The sequence below is a fragment of the Aythya marila genome (genome assembly GCF_965140915.1).
Source record: "Aythya marila genome assembly, chromosome: 1".
Lineage (NCBI taxonomy): Eukaryota > Metazoa > Chordata > Aves > Anseriformes > Anatidae > Aythya > Aythya marila.
Genome location: NC_139042.1, coordinates 110,363,091 through 110,382,825, shown reverse-complemented (window position 1 = coordinate 110,382,825; position 19,735 = coordinate 110,363,091). Strand labels below are relative to the sequence as shown.

At 50.3% G+C, this 19,735-nt stretch overlaps 1 protein-coding gene across 6 annotated transcripts in view; it reads left to right on the top strand.

The window, feature by feature from the left end:
* Positions 1 to 220: 220 nt before the first annotated feature.
* PTGFRN (prostaglandin F2 receptor inhibitor) overlaps positions 221 to 19,735 on the top strand; it is a 102,929-nt gene continuing 83,414 nt past the window's right edge. Inside the window, exons 1-2 of one of the 6 annotated variants that reach the window (XM_082766093.1) lie at positions 221 to 285; positions 385 to 554. In XM_082766093.1, the coding sequence (XP_082622219.1) occupies positions 469 to 554 (86 nt within the window). In that variant the 5' untranslated portion in view covers positions 221 to 285; positions 385 to 468. Of the gene's footprint in view, positions 286 to 313; positions 555 to 16,798; positions 16,844 to 17,797; positions 18,008 to 19,735 lie in introns of those variants that run through there. The other 5 variants (XM_082766097.1, XM_082766098.1, XM_082766095.1 and 2 more) reach the window with 5 other exon arrangements.

The window sequence follows — 19,735 nt, the reverse complement described above, 5'->3', positions numbered from 1 at the left end:
CAGCAGCACCAGCCCCAACACTGCAATGGCGCTTCATGTGCCTTTGTTTTGGGTGATATTGTTAGATGGTCTCTGTCTCAGTGCCTCTGAAATGCAGGTGCTGAGATAACAGGAAGAGATAAGCCCACAACAGAGGAGCTCTGCGTGCAGCAGCGCTCATTGGCTGTGTTTCCCATGCGCTTTCTCTGCCTACATAATAACAGAAGGAAGGCATTTGGGGTTGCTGCCTGCCCTCCCACACAAATACCTGCTTTCATTTCCAATCCTTCTCGGTGACTTGGGCAGGTAAGCAAGCATGGGGTGACCGTGGGGTAAAATGAACAGCTTGGAAACCAAAACCAAACGGCCTGTGGGCATCCTAAAACTGTGTTTCCATGCTTACAGCTCCCCAGCTGAGCCCTGGTGAGGCAGAGTGGGCGGTAAGTCTGGTGTGTTAGGACAACTGAGCCCTTGACGAGCCTCCTGCTGATGTGTCATGCCTGGTGGGACAGCCTGGGACCTCTCTGGTTGGCAACCCGAATCAGACAACCCCTTCTTCCTCTGTTAAATGCAAGGTGAGCTTTCCCATCAAGAAAGGGAACGAAATAAAGGGGTGTTGCTTTGCTAATGAGTCTCTTCAACGTAAGGGATCTCATGCTTTTCCTCTGTAAAGTGTGCACCTCACTTGCTTTCACGATGGGCTCTTCCCATGCCTTGGTGGCTCTCCTGGCAGATGCTGACCTGTGAGAGCAGGGGCAGGTCGTTGGCTTGAGAAGCTGCTGCTTGTGCTCCTGTGGGGGAACATGGTCCTGATTTCTCTTCTTGTCTGAGAAGGGAGCACCTGTGGGGTCTTGGTTTGTTATTGCCATCGCTGTAGCTCTCTGCTCTATTCAGCTTCCACTTTTCTGGAGCTTTTACAGCTGCTAAGCAAGCCACCTGAGGGAGCTGTGTCTTCGAGAATGGCTGCCTGCCTTGGGGCTCTACTCGCGGCTGTGCGGCCGGCAGGCGTGCACTGCAAGGGCTGCTGCAGGGCACGCACGGTGCGGGCACTGCACGAGCTAGATCTCCACTTTTACTTGGCTTCACCATGATTTCAGTAGCCAGGGCCAGTGCGAGCAAGTGACAGAATGAGGATGTGGTTCCTAGTGCAGGGGAAATGCCTGTAACTCAAACCCAAGACTCGACCAGCAAAACCTCCAACACCCTTTTGCTGAGCTTATCATATCTGTAGACTCTGTTTTTGTTTCAGCCGTACAAAAAAAAAAAAAAAAAAAAAAAAAAAAGAGAGAGAGAGATTAGCCAAAAGCTAGCCTCTGCAAAAGAGGAACTGAGCAGCACCAAGGCTTAAAAAAAGCACTGTCAGGAAGGAAATGTGTCTGCACAGAAAGTGATTTTTAGGGAGACTTCAGGCCTTGAACTGGGAAATTAAATTCTGCATATTGGAGGAGTTTCTGGGAATCCAAGGACCACAAAAGAAAAGTCTGCTTAACAAGCAAAAAATTAATGGAAATAAACGGAGCCCCCACTCTCTTTCTATATCACGCCTCTCATCTTAACTAGAAATTTGGGCGGCACACAGGCAGCCTAATTTCACACTGCTGGGAACAGCAAATACGTCCCCAGTGATTGCTGCCAAAGTACACGTGCTTATCAGACGCGTTCTTGCCTATCCCACCCCTCTTCCTTGTTGTCCATGTGCCACAGGAATAGCTGGGACACATTTGAAGGTAACGGGAGAGGCTGGGTGTACACTTCTGTGAATATCAAATGTCACCTGCAGTGGATGCAGCTATGGCTAGGGTCAGGCCAGCTGCTTGATTGCTCCCAAAAGCTGCTGCTGGGGACTTGAGGGCTTGTCCTTTTCCCATCTACCAGCCCTGAAAGTGCCCTGCTCCCTTGTGCCAGCTCTTCCCCATCCCTGAAATGGGCTGCTCAGCTCCCAGCCCTGCTGGTAATTAACCACTTGGTCCTGGTGGGGCTGATGTTTCTGCTGGGCTAGGGCACTGGACTGGCCCATGGTGGTTGAGAAGGAAGGGAGATCTCTGTTGATGCTGGCAAGACCACCTCAGGAAAAGTGGTTCAGCTGTGGGAAAACCACCAAAGTGCAGCTCCAAAGAGTCACGGGTGTAAGGGGAGGTTGACAAGGGAGGAGAGGCATTTCACAGTGGCACTGGAGGAAGACGTGCCTGTGAGTCCTCTTTATCTCAAAGCATATGTGCTGGAAAGAGTAACAACTGTGACAGAGCACCTGAGGCAGATTCAGGCCCGATCTCTTATCTAGAGATGAAAAACTGCTCTGCTGCTGTCGGGCACCAAAGCAGCTGTCTCAACTGATTCAACGTGAGTATGCACGTGGTAAGTGGTGAGAACCCTCTCTGGAGGCTTTGAAGGATGTGTGTTTCCAAAGCCTTAATTAGAAGTTGTACAGAAGCACAGTTTAAAGGCCTAGGTTGGTCAGGTGAGAACCAAAAGCTCTTCTTCTCCAAGGAATAGAAAGAAGGTTCTGTGTCCATTTCAAAACAAAATAAAAACCTGCTGTAGCTGCATGGGATGAAATAAATGAGAATTATTTCATTTTGTTCCTGGTCTTTAAACATGCTTATGGTCTAAAGTTGCACCAGGGGAGGTTGAGATTGGACATCAGGAAGAGTTTCTTCACAGAGAGGGTGGTCAAAATCCCCATGCAATGTGGGATTTTGGCTGGCCACAGCCAGTGGTGGCCAAGGCCTCAGGTGGTGAACATCATGGCAAGAAGAAGGGACACAAGATCTGTACCCATGCTTAAAAGGGTCAGCTAGCCCATTGCCACTCAGGGAACTGATCACTGCTTGGTCTCACCAGGGGGAGACGGGGATGTGTGGGCCATACAATGACGACAACAGTTTAGGGATGCCTTATTTAAGCACGGTACCTATTAGCCAGGTTCTGGCACACACCTCTAGGTAGGTAAGGCAGTGTACAGCACAGATCTACCATACAGCTCCTGTACAAAGCCTTGTCCTTGGGCCAAGCATGCTGTTCAGCTACCTCCAGAGACAAGAGGTAGAGGCAGTGGGTGCCTGCAGCATCCTGCTCCTTGCTGGTGGGAGCCTGGGATGCACAACGGCTTGGTAGTGCTGTCATCTAGCGGGACAACAGGAGCATGGTCTGGCCGGGCCCTTGTGCCCTTTTCTCCCTGTTACTTTGTTTGTTGGTTGGTTGGTTGGTTGGTTGGTTTTTGTTTGTTTTGTTTTGTTTTGTTTTGTTTTACATCCTGACTGGCAAGCCTGGGAGTGTTGAGGAGCTTTTCCCTAGAAGCAGCAGTGGAAAAGCTGCTAATGGTCCAGGTTTCCCAAACATTTTTTTATTAGGTTTGTGTGTCCAAGCTCATGAACTGGGCTGGCCCCTGATGTTCCTCCTCCCCATTAGGTACATTCTGTGTCTGCAAAAGAGACCAGCTCAATGCATAAATCGAATGAAAGTTGTCTCCCATCTGATGTAGTTCTTGTGTTGAGGTCAAGGAAATCTGGGCAGTCAAAGCTAGAGGCTTCCCTTAGACACTTGATTTCTGTGATTCATATTCAAAACACGTCAGTCATGGCTTTGTGTTCACCATCCCAGCTACAGGTAGGTTCAAGTTTTGGCTCCTCTTGTAGCTGCTCAGACTTGTTCTGCCACTCACAGAAGAGGAGGCACAGGTCCCTGCTGGAGGCCCTGGGCTTTCCCACAGGGTACACTGAGGTGACTTGTCTTCAGGAAGGAAAAAGCCTTGTGAAAGGAGTGGTATTTGGGAGGCATTCAAGGCTGAGTGGCAGCGGAAGGGCAGAGGTGGGAGTAGGGTCTTGTAGCTCATCTTTCATTTTTTCCCAGCCTCTCCTGGCCTCGTCCTGTAAGTGCCTTGTTCCCCACACAGCAAGGGAATGATGGAAAATCTGACGCTGCTCGTTCTGGGGGTAGGAGCTGGGACACAAACACAGCTTGGGCAGGGAACTAATAGCAGCCTCCCAAATGAGAAACATTGGTGGGCTTTTCTTTTTAATGATGCAGGGATTTCTTAGCTGCATTTTAAATACTTGGTCTAGGTTGAAATCCTTCATCTTGTTATCTGTGGCACCTGTGCTTGTGTCAGAGAGGGTGATCTTGGCTGGTTGAGGTATCCCTTAGGAAACAGGGTTATGAAAGTGTACCTCTGGTGGTCCCCATTTGTGCTGTCCTTCTGTATCCTTCCCCAGCAGCTCCTTATTTATTTATCTTTAAGCAAGCAGAGTAACCTGCAGGTTACACCTGCTTAAGTGACATAAGTGATTGGCTTCTGAAGGACTCCTGGCTTAATTTTCATTACTCTCTTCTGCTGCATGAGGCATTCCTGGCCCAGCTGACTACTCCAGCGAGGAGTGGCAGCCCCAGCAGCTGCAGGAGCTCGGTGGGTGGATGGAACTCCTGGTGGGGCAATGGGGGCTGCAGAGGGCCAGGTAGGAGAGGGGGTTTTCCTTCTGTCCATTTGCTGAGCATGGACATGAACAAGGGGATGGAAAGGAGGAAGCTGCCTTCTGCTTGGAGCTCGCTGGCGCTGGAGCACAACCCCAAGGGAAACAGAAGCATGGGTTGGGTGGAAGCTCCCAGATCACCACGGTGTGGTACCAAACCAGCCAGGACCAGGCCAGAAGCTTCTGATGGGGGCCCCAATGGCAGCACCCACCATTCTTGCCCTGCCTGGGCCCCCACGGCAGCCAACATACGAGGAGAAACCCCAGAAAGGCCAGAAGAGGGCACCTGGAAACAACTGTTTTGTGCACAGCTGTGTCTGCTGTTGGGCTCTTCCCTCTCCTTTTTTTTTTTTTTTTTTTTTTTTTTGTGTGTGTGTGTGTGCTTTTTTTCCTCCTCCCCCCATTTTTCCTTTGCTTTTCTTTGCACAGGCCTCAAGAGCCATTTTCATCTTCCTAGGTACTCGCAGCTTCATGGCACGGAAGGGGAGCCCAGGACATCTCCCACCAGCTGCTCTCCACCATCCCCACCCGGCTGTCCCACGTCCTCTCCCCACCGTGCCCCCCCAGTGCACGCTGCATCCCTCTTGCACACGTGCCTGTGCAGAGCAATGCTCTTGGCTACAAAATGCACATGGGTGGGCGAGTGCATCATAACCACACAACGAAAGCAGCAATCCTGGCACTAAACCCAGGCCTGATATTTATTTATTTATTTTTTCCTGAAAAGCGCCCTGAAACATGCAGGCTTCAGTGAAACAGCACCTGCGTGCAAACCACAGTGGGGCTGGGAGGAAGGAAAAAAGAAACCACCTCACCCAGCAAGAATGTTAAGCAAAAAGCAGCTCTGGGCTTGGCTGTCTTTCTGAGGTGCTGTGGCATGCTGGCTCTGAAACCCTAAAATTCAGAAAGCTGAAAACGTTGAGCCAGAGATCCTACACATCAGGACTGCAAATCGAAGCTGTCAGGCTGGGGAAATTTGCAGAGGTCAGCTGCAACACCCAGCTGGGTGCGACACTGATCTAATCCAGTTTACAGAGCCCCTGGGGTTCATTCAGAGTAAATTTCGATGAGTGCCGTCCCTGCGCAGCATCCCTACCACGCTTCTTTCTGGGGGTGCCAGCATCTACGGTCTTTCCCCATCTCACAGGTGCAGATACACACTCTTTTCACCCTCACCCCCTGAACACGCACTGCTTCCTCCTCACTTCCCATGGGGGCGTGCAGACTCAGGCATGAAATCTCTACCAACAAATGCTTTTTACGTGCTGTGCTGTGCGGCTGGGGTGTATGCTCTCATGTCCTAATTGCATCACTTTCCTGCAACTCCCTCCCTCAGGTGAGCACCCCTCTCTTAGTCAGTGCATGCACATGATAAACATTTCATGCAGCACAGCCATGCCTGGATAACCCCCACACAACCCGCAGTTACATGCACATCTCCTCTTTTAGGTACAGAGGCATGAACTTCTCTAGGTGTTTACAGACATCCTTCCCTAAAGGTCCATACAATATCAAGTTTAAATACATGAGCTTTCTTCCTTGCACAGACGTGAGCACACACTTACTTTCCTTTCTCCAGAAAACACAAGCTCTGTTGATAAGCTGTCCCTGGTCTTTCTGTTCCCCATTGTTTCTGATGCTGTTTTCCCAAATTTCTTCTCTCTCTCTCTCTCACTTGTTCAGGCTGCCAGCTGAGCTGCAAGGTGCCACAGACAAGCCACATGAAGTTGTGTTTGTCCAAGGCCTTTTCCTGGACCAGTGGGTGTCTTGTTCAAATGGGCTTCACGTGTGCTCTCCCTCCTCCACCCCACTTTGACGGTACCACAGTGTTTTGATGATACATTTCCTCCCCATGGGATGCTCTGAGCTGTAGGGGCAAGGGCCGGGGCTCCTCCTTGGGGAGGTGCAGCACCTCTTCCATTGCTGTTGCAAGAGCCAAAAAGACTCAACATCCACTCCTGCAAACAGCTTCCTCTTGCCAGGACATGCGGGGCCACACATCCAGCCTGCCTGGGCTTGCTAACTGCCTTGGCCCTGGGCTCAAAGGGCAGGAGCAGCGGGAAGCTGGGTGAGCAATGCAGGCACTTGGGTCAATTGGGAGGAATATGGGGGCATCGGCAAAGACCTGCAGCTTTTGGGAGGGCACAGCTTGTGGCAGGGGATTCCTGTCACTGGAGGGAGGGCAGGCTGTGGTGTGGTGCCAGGGACAAGGGGAGGTGGTGAGGGTCTCTACCACCCTTCCTGCCCCATGCTGAGCATCTTGCACCTTGCCGCTGCGCATAGCCCAGGGCCATGAAGGATGCAGCCTTGCTGAGGCTTTTGCAAGAGGTGGAGTACCTGAGGTGTCAGGCTCTGCACCTGGGCAGGGGCTCTGCCCTGGGGAAAGGGTGTTAGCCCCAGCCAGCCTTCAGCTGTGTCCCCAGCTGTGCTTCGCTTTTAAATACAGGCTTCCCACTGCTCACTGTGAATCTGCTCAGGCTGGGGCTGTGGAGAGGTGCAGGGGATGATGCTGAGAGGTATGTGTTGGCTCTGTGGGATTATCTCAGTGCATGGGTGGCTTCTGGCTTTGTGAACCTCAGCCTATCCTGGTGCATAGGTGATGGGTGGCAAAAAGAGCTGTGCCAAGTGCCTCTCTCTGCGCTGACCCCCAGCTGCATCCATGTGTGGTTTGAGGCTCTGCTGAAGTAGGGTAAATGGGTGCTGATTTAGCTGGAAGGGTTCCTGTCTCCAAAATATCTTTGTGATGAGGTGTGGGGGGAAGCTCCTTGTTTGCAGGTCCCTCTCTGACCCCACTAGGGGAAGCAAGGCCCATCGCTGTGGTGCCCCCAGGGGCTGGTATCTTGTCCTAGGTAGCATTTTTGCCTTGTGGGTGATGCTGATGACAGGTATTTGGATGAAATACATTCAGAAACATAGCAGTGGGAAGCTGGGCTCCACTAGTTTCTCCCTGCAGTGCTGTGCTTGATACTGAACCCATTTTCTTCCCCTACTGGTCTCAGTCTCCTGGTTCTCTTGCTGGGCTTAAAGTCCTAAACCAGTCATGCCCCCATCTCTGCTGCCCTGTTTGCCTCTTGCATGGGGTTTCTAGACAAGCCAGAGGCAGGAGCCATGTGTCCCTTGTGTGCAGTACAGCAATGGCCCCAGCTCCTGGTCGGCTTGCTGAGGTGGAGACTTCTGGGTGTACACAAAGAGCATTGTTAGTGGGAAAAGCGGTGCAGGCCCGTAGGAAACACGTGAGCATGGATGGAGCCAGCTGTCCTGTGTGGGAAGGAGGGCGGCTGGCCCGGAGGGTGCGGGGGAGAAAGAAAAGCCTGACCTGGAGCGAGCTGCTCCTCTCCATGGCCAGGAAGATGAGCGGCTGGGGCTGGACGTGGGTGCATGGCACAGGGCCACGTGATGAGGAGCAAGCTCTAAGGGCACTGAGAGAGCCGTGGATGTCAGCTCCTGCGAAAAGGCTGTTGGATACCTTGTGGCCTGGGGAGGCTGACAGTGTGGTGTGTTTCTGCTTGTCATCATTAGCAGGGTTTTTACACAGGCCTGCTGTCACCTGGGGCTTTGTCTTCTCAGGGAAAGGCACAGGACCCCTGCCCATGGTCTGATGTGCAGCTCTGTGCTTTGCTTCTGGGCTGGCTCTGTGCCATGGATAAACATCCAGGGTATTTAAGGAGAGAAAACCTGCTCTGTATGGCCCCTTGCATCCTGAGCAGGCAATTCAGGTGGCAAAGGTCATCCCAAACACCGTATATGTGCTGGGGTCTGGGCTGGATGTGGCTGTGGAGGCTGTGACAACCATGTGTTGAGCAGGGGAACTTGTTGGTGCCTATAGGGAGGCCACAGCTCTTTATTCTTCTCTTTGAGAAATCCAGCTAGGCTCTGTGTTCAGGAGTAATCTGAATTTATATGCTGACAGCCCTCCCTCAAAGCCGCAGCAGTGGTATGGGACTCAAAGCAAAGAGTGAGGCAGCCTCCTCTCTGTGTACGGTGAGCCAAAATGGTCCGATTTTTCCTCAGAAGCTTCTGGGTGACCAGCCATGTTAACACAGCTGCAGCTGTGTCTCTGCAGGGGTGTTGTTTTCCAAGCTGAAACCCAGAACAATTTCCTCAAAGATGAGCTGAGGAAAAAAGTGACTATGCTGAGAGGAGCAGCGTTGTTACTTGAGTGATGGGTTGGCTCTGAACGATTCTCTCCAAACTGGAGAATCACCCAATTTAGGTGGGAAGGGACCCCTTGGAGGCCACCTAGTCCAAGCCCCAGGGAGCCCCCAGATGAAGGAGGAAGATAGCAAGGCATCTTTGTGTTGCTGAGGAGACAAAGTCTGGAAATAACGTTCCCCCAGACCTCCCAGGTTTGCGTGAGTTTGCAACTGTGCTTTCTGCTACTGGTAGGTCTGGGCGTACGAGGAGAACAAACGTTGGACGCTGTTTTGCACTTCAGTCAGGTCGTGCTGCAGCCAGGAGGAGCAATGGCCCATAATGGAGAACATATGGGCTCGCACAAAAACACCCTCGCTTCCCTGCCTGTAAGATGGAAATAATAACTCAGTGCCTTAACGAAGAGTTGTAGGGCTCACTTAAATAATTAAGACCTCATCTGGAGGAGATGGCTGGAGGGCATTGTGATTTTGATGGCAGGAGCGTGGCCGGTATGCCTCCTGCCCTCACACCCACATGAGAAGGCGATGCTGCCATGCCATGGGGATATGGTGGCCCTCTACACAGCCCTTGTGGTGGCTGTACACAGTGTGAGATCAGCCCCATGTGGGGTGTTGGGTGGTTTCACTGGTCCTGTAGCTGTCTGGGTCTGTTCCTCGCTGCTGCTGTAGAGAACCAGCTCCCTCCCCTCTGACTGTCCTTGCACACTCATGCTCTACATCAAACATTGGTGGACTCAGAGCAGGGGCACTAAAAAAGTCCCCACGGATATGAACATTTCCCAAGATAGCAACATCAGGGGACTATTTATTTATTTTTTTCCTCCTCCACCTCCATATTTTTTTTTTTTTTTTTTTTTTTAGGTTTTTAAACTGAAACTTTTTATTCTGCCTTCAGGGAAAGCATTACTTATCTTTCTTAGAGCTGTGTTTAAAAGAAAAAAAAAATTATATCATTTTCCCTTTCCATGCTGACCTTTCTGGGGCAGAGGAGAACAGCCTTTAGTGAAGAGAGTTGGGGAAGGCTCCCAACTTCTCCTCTCTGTCCTCCTCCAGGGCACCTCGTCCTCACTTTTCCATCCCTCGCTCTTGGCATTGGTTCCTGGAGGAAGGGAGGCCAGCTCTGCTCCGTCTCCTGATTGATGGCTCTGCTCCTCCCCACATTGTTTCATATGTTCTTGGCCTCTCTTCTCCTGCTGAGCCTGACACAGTGATGAGATGAGGTCAATGCTCAGGATGTTTCAAGAGCTGAAGCCTGGGCTCTGTAACACGTGAGGTCCTCTCTGGTCCCCTGGGGTTGTGTGGGGTCCTTCTGCTGCCCAAAGCTGCCTGAGAAGCTGGGTGGCTGGGCTGCACAAACTCATGGTGGTTTTGTTTGGTCAGGGTGGGACTGCCTCCAAGCATTTTGCCATGTCCTGAAAGCCTGTAAGAGTGAGCTGCTTCTGAAAGCACCAAATGAAGTGTTTATGAGAAGAAATTGCCCCTGAGAGCCTGGCTGCCACCATATGGGCAGGGAAACCAAATGGCTGGGAGACCTCATGGGACCACTGTGCCAAAAAGGGTCCCTTGCAGCCCTCCCTGGTGCTGGGACTATGCTGGCACCTCTGCCAGTCCAGGGCCTCATCCTGGCAACCCTGTGCAATAACTGGTTGAAGTCTGTCAAAGCTGAGAGGCACTGAGCAAAGCAACTCACCAGTAAATGAAGTGGCTTTTTTCCAGGGAAATTTTTGCTCAGCAGAAACTATATGGTTGCATCTGATATGGAGTCTGTAAGTGGCCATTAGCTTGTTGTGGATGAGAACAACATAATTGAATTTAAGGGAAAGGTTTAAGAGGAAATAAACTTTTCCTTTTGCGTCGAGTTTCCTGCACCACCACCACCCCATCTCTTTTATTTTTTTCCTCCAGCTGATAGCTGCAAATGTCAATAGGTTGCAGTTAATATGCAGAGATAAAAATAAGAACAAAGGGAGGAGAAATGAGGAGGAAAACTAGGGATGTCCATCTTCACTAGAGCTGGGTGTATGTAGCAATAAACGTTCACAAAATGTGCTTCTGAATAAAACATGCAGACTGTCTTCCTTAGCGATTGTGACCCATTTCATTCCCAAACACTGCTGAAAAAAATTTTCTGCCTACAAAGATGTTCACGAAAGCAAGCCATCTTTTAGAGTAATGTGAATAAACGTAATTGAGCGCCCGCACTGGCGTTATTCTCAAAGCCATTTTGAAGAGCTCTATTGGTTGCGTGATAGGCTCGTGGAACAATTCGGCATGATTGCAAATAACTTGCAGCTAGAAGAGGATGTGTCTCCTGAGTGTGAAGCATGGCCTCTGGCTGGAAGCAGTGCAGTGTGACTTACATGACCAGTGGCATAAAGAAAGGGGGGGGCTAAGGGGTGGGATGTTTTCTGAGATGGGGTCTCAGGGAAGCCGTATGTTAAAACGCCTTCTTGCAAGGTACTTGTCAGACTCACCTGAGGGGCAGCCCTGTTTGCAAGGAGACAAGCTGCTTGCTGATAATTCAGGGCTGGGTAATGGGGCTGTGTCTGTCCAAGGATTTATCTGCAGCGAGCAATTTGATCAGCTTTAATCAAATGTGACAGCAACGTGAAGTGCAAAGATTTGGTCAATCGGTTTGAATTAATCCCCCCCGTGCCTCCATCAATGTCACCGAAACAGGGATAAGGGCATGCCCGTGTTGCTTCCTCGCTCAGCCCATGGCCATGGGACATTGATCCCCAGTTCCCGCACTCCTCTTCCTCAGCCCTTCTGGCCTGGGCTCTCCGAGGTGGGGATGGAAAGGAGCTGTTCCTTTGCACAGTGTCTGTTCACCTCTGGCTGTTTCAAAGTCCTCTCCAGTGGGTTTTTCACTTTTTTTTTCCTGTTGTAGCAGCGAGTTGCGTTTCATGTGCCCTGAACACTGGGGCTTTCCCGGCGTCTCCCGGATGGCTATTGCACATTAAGCTGTAATTGCACCGTCAGGGAGTTTTCCTTTCTGATGCTCTGCCAAAACATTCCCTTTGAAAAAAATTATATCTATAGAGGTTAGCCTGGGCAGGAAATAATCCAGACAAATGCATGCTACCCGATCTTCAGGCCAATTAATCCAAAACAGATACTCGGGGAGAGGGTGATAGCGGAAACGCTGAATGGGGTCTGTGGGGAGTGGGCAGCAATTTGGACATGCTGTAAGCTTGCAGTGCAGATGCTGGCAGCGGTGCTTAGTGCTTGTGGGCTATGGGGAGGGCAGGAGAGCGCTCTGCTCGCTATAGCGAGTGGGAGGTGATGCCTGTGTGCAGCACCACCACTGCTCTGTGCTCCTCGGGCATCCCCGGCTGCCTGTGGGTTGTGTCTGGAGGCAGTGGCTCACAAAGATGCTGGACTGGGGTAATGTTGTGGTGGAAATAACCCACGGGTGATGTGTAGAAGAGCTTTCCCTGTTCCTGGCTTCCCCCTGGCCAGGAAAGCGTTTTCCATGCAGTTCAGGATGCGCCAAAGGGCGACCCTGCACAGGGGCCAGGTCTTGGTAAAAGCAGAGAGCATCCATGGAAAATTAAGAACAAATGGCAAAACAAAGAGGGGAAAAATGCCTTTTTTCACTTTCTTGATTCCATTTGTGAGGATTTGAGATTTTGGCTTGGAAAGGAATGAGAAATTGTTCTGAAAGCTTCATTTTGAAAATACTGAACTGAAGCCTGTTGGCTGCCTGAAGAGTTGGTTGGTCACTCATTGCATTTTTATTTATTTATTTATTTTCACATGAAGAGTTGTGCAGGCTGTGCCATTCCACTGAAGGCTTTGGTGCCATCAGATCTGGATCGATGAGGGGAAAGGCGCTACCAGTCACGGCATCATGCAGTCCCCAGTAGGAATGGGGAGACGTTGTGGAGGCATGGCTTTCTGCAAGCAGCGCAATGAAATCTCTGATAAGATTAGTAGTAATCTGATGAACATTAACCACGGGGGTGGAGGGGGATGGGATGCGACTAGGAAAAGTTTGATAGAGAGGTCTAATAGCAGGAAGAAGATTTACTGTGAAATAATGAATGCTTTTGCACTACAAATTGATTTGGAAGAAAGAAAAAAGAGGAGTCAATCATTCTCTCAGGCATTCTCTCTCACTGCTGTTTAATTTGTAGTTGTAATGGAAATAATATCTATAAACTCTCACTCAGTAGCTCTTCTTCCCTTCCTGACCCTACCCAGGAGGAAAAAAAAAAAAATAAGCCTCGAAGCATCAGAAAACCTGGAATGAAATCCTTAAACAAAAAAGTTACCTTCAGGAAGGGGTAGCATGAAATATTTTTTGTATAGATTTTAGTCCTGTTAGCTGTGCTATTTAAAAATGAATTGGATGCAGCAGGGAGATCAGCAATAGCTGTTGTTAATAGCCTCTCTCTTTTCAAGACACATCTTAAAAAACCCAAGCACGCTCCCTTTGTGGGATGTACAGCTGGAGTGATAGGACCTGCTATCCAAATCTGAGCAGTGTGAAAGGTGGGTCGGGTGTCCAAGCTGTGGGAGGGGAGCTGTCAGCAGAGCAGGCAGTAGCCGAGCACTAGAGGAAAGAAGCCTGAGACAGCAAGAGGGAAATCTGCCCTTCACATCCCTCCTTCATTTCGGGGAGCAGGCCTTGCCTCTGCCTGCACCCCCGAGCCTTTGTGCTGCACCCTCCAGGCCGCTCTGAGTGTTCCTCCTTCAGGCTGTGCTCACTCTTCCAGTCCAGGTCTCTGCAGAAGGAGGTTCCTTCTGGAAAATGAGAAGAAATGATGGTCAGTGACTGGGAGGAAAGCAGGGACGTTCTTAGCAGCCTTTTGGCCAAAAGTTGAGAGAATGAAAGGTGGAAATTAGGGGGGGAAGTAACTTCTGCTACAAACAGCTCTCTCAGCTCATGCTAGCAGTGCTGGCTTTCTTTTGATGACATTTTGATTGCTTTAAAGTCACGTGCTGTGCCTGCTGGGTACTTTTTTCCATGGCTAAGCTTGCAATGTGAGCAGCTGAGCAAAGCTTCACAGCCTGCAGGAGCGGCTGATCTCCCAACACAGCAACAGGTCCCATTAAATGGACCATGGGCCATGCAAGATGCATGGCCTGACCCTGCACGGCCTGGAGGGGGGCAGGAGACCCTCTGCTGCAGCTCCTCAGTGCCTGTTAGAGGTGCAGAGCCAGGTGCTGAAGGGTCCGGCAGGACAGGGGGATGGTGCCCTCCCCTAGGGCTTTAGGAGCCCTGCAGCTGGTAGTGGGGCTGGGGGACAGGGCCCTTTCCTGGACCTTTCAGGGAGAATGAGGTGAGCCAAAAATCTGGGAGCGTGTGGGCTATTCTGCTCTCCGGGCAGCAGACGTGATGTCCTTAGCCGCTTCTGGCTGGCAGCAGTGCTTCAAAGGCCTGCAGAACAAAGCTCCTGTTTTCCTTCTGTTTCACCTTAAAGGCAAGAATAAAGTAGGTCTTCCCCATGGACTAGAGGAAACATAGGAAAGTGTGCCAAGGGGAACATATGCCTGCTGTGGGACGTGAGGCAGGATTTCCACTGACACCAGTCATGGCACACTGCACCCAGCAAAGCAGAGGTGTACGGCCTGGGGACCCCCAGTGAGGCAGGGATTTGGGGGCTGCCAGGGCGTGCTGCCAGGGTCTCACCGAGTGAGGTGGGAGCACACTCTCCCTGTGGGCAGTGGGCTGGGCAGTGAGCTGTGCACTTGCTGCTGGTGCTTAGTATTTATTAATGGCTTGGAAAAGTGGGGGAAGCAGCGAAGCAGCAAGGTTTGCAGATGGCATGAAATTATTTAGGTGAGAGAAGGTGCCCGGCGGGACTTACCCACAGCAGGTGAGTGGGCAGGCGAAGCTTGCTGTTGACAAACACGGTGCAGAAGGATGCCTCTGTGTCTTGCCAGCCTCTCAATTTACCATGGCCAGCCGGGTGATGGCAGGGGGAGGCTAGGTGTCACTGCACACAGCTCAGTGGAAACATCTGCTCAGTCTAGAGCAGCCATCTCAAGAGGGAGTAAAATGGCTGGCTGCATAAAGAGAAGGATTTAAAAAAAAAAAAAAAAAAAAAAAGATGAAAATGCCACCTCTCTGCTGTCTGAGCAAAGTGGTTGATTTATGGACTGGGGCAATCTTCTATTGCACGAGTAATGCAGGTGAAAAATGGGAGCCAAAAGTAGGCAAAGAAAATGATGGATGCAGAGAGATGGAAAATAGTGACTGTGTCTTGCTCCCACTTGTATAAGGAGGGTTGTGGTGAGGTGTCTGAAAAATAAAGACAAATCAGTTTCTAGAATAACAGAATGGTTTGGGTTGGAAGAGACCTTAAAGACCACTCAGTTCCAACCCCCTGCCATGAGCAGGGACACCTCCCACCAGACCAAGTTGCCCAAAGCCCCATCCAGCCTGGCCTTGAACACCTCCAGGGATGGGGCATCCACAGCTTCTCTGGGCAGCCTGTGCCAGGGCCTCACCTCCTTAACACTAAAGAACTTCTTCCAAAACTCTAATCTAAATCTAAACCTCCCCTCTTTTAGTTTAAAGCCATTGCTCCTTGTTCTCTGCTGCAGCAGGGGTGCTGGCACCTCTGCCCTGTGCAAAGGCTGGGTCTTGCTTAAATTACTCGAGCAAGACAAGCCTTTGCCTCTGATACGGTGAGGAAATGTGACCTAGTTAAGCCCAGCCAGTTTTGAGTGTGATGAAATGGAAGAGACTTGTGTGTTGCTGAAATCTGCCACCAGAAGCAGGGCATTAGCTGCACAGCCTGCCCAACAGCCACCCAGCGAGGTGTCTGTAGGCATCCCACCCCTCCTCATCCACATCCCCAGTGCTGCTGCTGCCAGATGGGCAGTGGGCACCCCTCTCCCAAGCAGCCCTGGCCATCCCGCACTGTGCATTGCACTGCTGCGTGAAATCCAATTAAAGGGTGAAATGAATTTCGGAGTCGCTGCGAGGGGACGGGAAATGCCCATGCACAGAGGAGCAGCAAGGAGACTGCTATGGCCTCGTTTTTAAGCCCAGCCCGACTGAAAAGCTGCTGCCGTGGCTGCAAGGGAACTATAAACGTACCATGCAATAACGTTACTGCTTTGATGGATGCTGTAAAGGCTCTGAATGCTTTTCTTTCTCTCTCTCTCTCTCTCTCTTTTTTTTTTTTTTTTTTTTTTTTTTTTTTTTTGTTACACTATGGCCTTGTACCTTGCAGCCTCCCTTGCTGTAAGATGCCAGCTTCATTTGTAACTCAGCTCCTGCCCTCTCCTCTCTCCGTATCTTTTTCTTATTGGTCACAAAACCTTTATTTGCCACCCCTTTCCTTGAGGACAAAAAGAAGTGCTCTAGTATTTCAGGAAACACAGCATTTCTCCTCTCCTCTTTCTGCTCCCAGTACAGGTTTATGCCTCTCTGAAGCAGAGATGACTAGCAAGGAGCTTCTGCATGGGCTGCAAAGCGCGTGGAGCATTTCTCTTGGGGGACTGCCCTTGAGGGACCTTGCGGGCTGTGGAGGAGAGCCTCTCCTCAGGCCTGTGGAGGAGAAACTTCTAAGTGCTGAAAGCTATCAGTTCTGTCATTTTCCCCCTTGGAAAGTCCCCCTTTCCTGCCCCCCTTCCTGGTATGTGCTCAAGCTGCGGGGCCGGGTGGGGACGGAGGCCAGCAGCACATGGGGGCCAGGCAGCCATTAAGTTCAGGGGAGAAGAGATCCCCAAGGGCCAGGAAGGCTGCAGGTGCCGGGCCTGGCTGCAGGAGTTCCTGTGCTGTGGGCTGCCAGGAGCTGGAGGGTCCTCAGGGGAAAGTCACACAACACTTCTGGCTTTTCTGTGCTTTTCTCTAAAATGTCTGCTCTGGGCCGCTGCTAGCAGCAGCGTCCCAAGCTGGATGCCCACAGGCCTGGTGAAGGGCAGTCGTTCTTGCGCCCTGCTCTCTGCTGTTTTTTGGATTTCATTCACCCTCCTCCTTCTGCCTCTCTGGTTGTTTCCCTGCAAGGATGACTTCTCCTCTCTCCTGTTCTGCTCTAGTCTGCTTGTGCCTTATAGGATTTGTTGCAGCATTCAGCCCTGGCTTGGCTCCGGCTGCGGGTGACTCATTCTCCGTGCCTTGCCTTGGTCCCACCTCCCTGCTCTCTCTTGGACATCTGCTCTGTGCTGCCTAACTCTAACGTAGCCTGCCCGAAAATGAAGCCCTGCTCTGTCTCCCTTTACAGTAAAAACCTGCCTTCCCCGGAGGGCTGGGGTCTCTCCAAGGGCACTGCAGGCTCCTCAGTGGTAAGCACCAACAGCAAGGCTTTGGGATGGTCCCCTCCACCTTCTTCCTCCTCCTGTCCCCAGCCTAAGATGTAGCTGGTCAGTGAGGGCGTGCAGTCTAACAGAAGCGGAAGGTTGAATTTCTGGCCAGTATCATCTGACCAGACAAAAACCTTGATGAATGTGTTTTCTTTTTCCCCTCCTTTACTTAAACGAATTCAGGCGAGACCAATGTTTCCTTCTTGGTGAGGGATTTCTGAGGTTCTGACTCCATGGAAAGTTTGACGGGCTTGGGTGAGCGGCCAATTTTTGAAGACAGCATTTGTTGAGGGTTTGCTCAGTGCCTGGAATATAAAACCGAAATAAACATATACATTCAGTAGCTCTGCTGAGAGTTCAGGGCTTGGTGTGTGTACTGTCCAAACACACAGGAAGGATTCTGCTGCTGCAAACCCAAGCAAACCAGTCAAATTAAACACAAAGGTATGCACTTAAGAAACACCCGTGCAGATCTGCAGTTGAATAACATCCGTGCTGTGAAGGGACAAATCCCAGGCACATTTCTGAGTGAAGATTTCCACAGCTTCTTAATCTTGGTAATAGTAAGTCTTTCTATAGGTGCTCCTCACCTTGAAGTGTCTCCAAATGCTTTGTGCATGTGTATATGAAGGTGGTGGTGGGCTCTGGGGTGGGATGTAGCATCCATTCTGCATGACCTACTGTGTCCTTGGGCTCATTCTCCCCCACACAGAGCCCCCCAGTACAAACACAGTGCTGTTAGCTCCCTCTGAATTCCTCTTCCAGCCTCCTCCCCCTGCATTTCTCTGGACTTTCTCCACATCCCTCCTTGCATCCCTTGCTCCCATGCTCGCCCTTGTGCCTAGAGCGCCCTCCCCAGTACTGCTGCACATACACTGCTCCTCTTCCTAGGCAGCCCTCTACAAATCCTACTCCCTCTTCCTCCCTCTCCTCCAGGATCCTCTGTGCTTGAGCTTGTACCTTCCAGTGGAATTTGCATGCCCTGCCTGTTTCAGCTTGTAAGCCACCTGGGACAGCAAAGATGTTTTATCTGCAGTGACAAATTGCTGTGTGAAGTTACAGTGCTACTTGAAAAGAACAACCTCCCTAACAACGTCGCAGCCTGATGGCCGTGATATACCTGGGAGAAGGTTAAAGAAAACAAAGGTGAGTGCTGATATATTGAGGGCTGAAACTAAAGAAACGTACTTAAAGCTTTCTTTATCTCATGCTTTGCACTTAGCCCTTCTAAGATCACCTGTCAATTCCCAGCATCCCATTTTAGGCAGACGAAGAACAAACTTCTGTGTGCCTCAGGGGTGGCTGGGCCATACCAATTTTAACAGCCACCCAGCAAGCCCCCACAGATTCCTAGCTTCAGATTATACTGATTGTATGGTTTAAGTAGTCTAAAACCAGGACTCTAATGCCATGTGCTTAACCTCACTCATCAGGCCATACCATCTAATCTTCTGCCATACCCATTCACCTTATTTTTTGCTTCTGGACTAGGCTTCTTTGGAATTTCACATGTCTTTACAACTGCATGGAATGGCAGGTGGTTGACAAGTAAGCTGCCTTGAGCTTCTGTTCATCGTCTTCTTGGGGGCTCACAGTTCACAGATTTCCACCGTTCTCCATGCCTTTGTCCCAAGCTCCATCTCTAGCTAGGTGGTTCCTCAACATGGAGAGCTTGGTATGCTCATGGAGTAGGGAGTGATCTCTCTCCACCCCGAGCAGGAGGAGAGCTGGTCACAGTGCAGAGGGAGACTCAGAGCCTTTGGCCCATTCCCCACTGACAGGGTGGATAGTGTGAGTCACGCTGCACGTGTCTGATAGAAACAGGCTTGGGGCTGGGCTGACTGATTTCTGCGATGAAACAGTCCAGAAAGCAGCCAGGAGACAGTACTAGGCCTTTGCCATTCTTTCTGTGGTCAGCAATATGAGGCAAACCTGGCAGCTCAAAGGCAATCGAACACCAGCTGTATGAAACCTTAGGTTGTTAACAAGATAAATATCTCTTATGAAGATGATGGAAAGTAGGATGGAAAGGATCTTCTGTGTTATACTGCCCAGTTCCCTGCTGTTTGAGGCGTAGGGGTGGTACCTGTAGGGAACTGCCCCAGCTCTGCATTAAAACAAGCTGTGATTTTTGTCCTGATAAAACCTCCTGGAAGGCAATCCCAGAAAAGCACTTGGAGAGTCAGAACCTTCTTCTCAGTTCCAGCTGAAATGTTTTCCTGGCAAATTTATACTCATTTCTGCTAGCACTGCCCTTTCACTCAAACAGTTCTTCTCTCTTCCTGGTGCTTCCCTCCAGGGTATTTATAAGCAAAAAATATATCCCAGCCTGCATTTTGCTAGACTCAAGAAACCAAGCTCATTTACTCTCTTCTTGTAGAAGAAAGGTCTCTTTTCCCCTGGTCATCCTGAGAGAGGCCGAAAAAAGGCAATTTTAAATTAATTCATCTTTTAAATGGATGTACAGTATTCTGTACTTCTTTCATGGCGTTAAAATCTTCCTAGTCCTATTAGAAATCCCTCATCTGATGTGTCTTAGGTTCACATTTGTCTTTCTCACATCTGCATGATGTTGCTAGCTTGCAGTCATTTGATCGGCTAGTGCACTCAGGTCTTTCTCCTCCTCTGTCACTTCCAACTGATGAGCTCCCAGCTGGTAGCAGAAATTCTCGTTATTACTCCCTCAGGGCACGACCTCGCATTTTGTACTATTAAATTTGATTCCATCTCTATTGCTTCTGTCCCTTTTTCGTAAGAAAACTGCTCTGATTAGTCACCGTATAATGCCTTAGAGACCTAAAGACATATTCACTATATTTTTATTTTTAGAAACTGTTTGCTGTTTCAGTATTTTCATTCAGTGAATGATGCTGA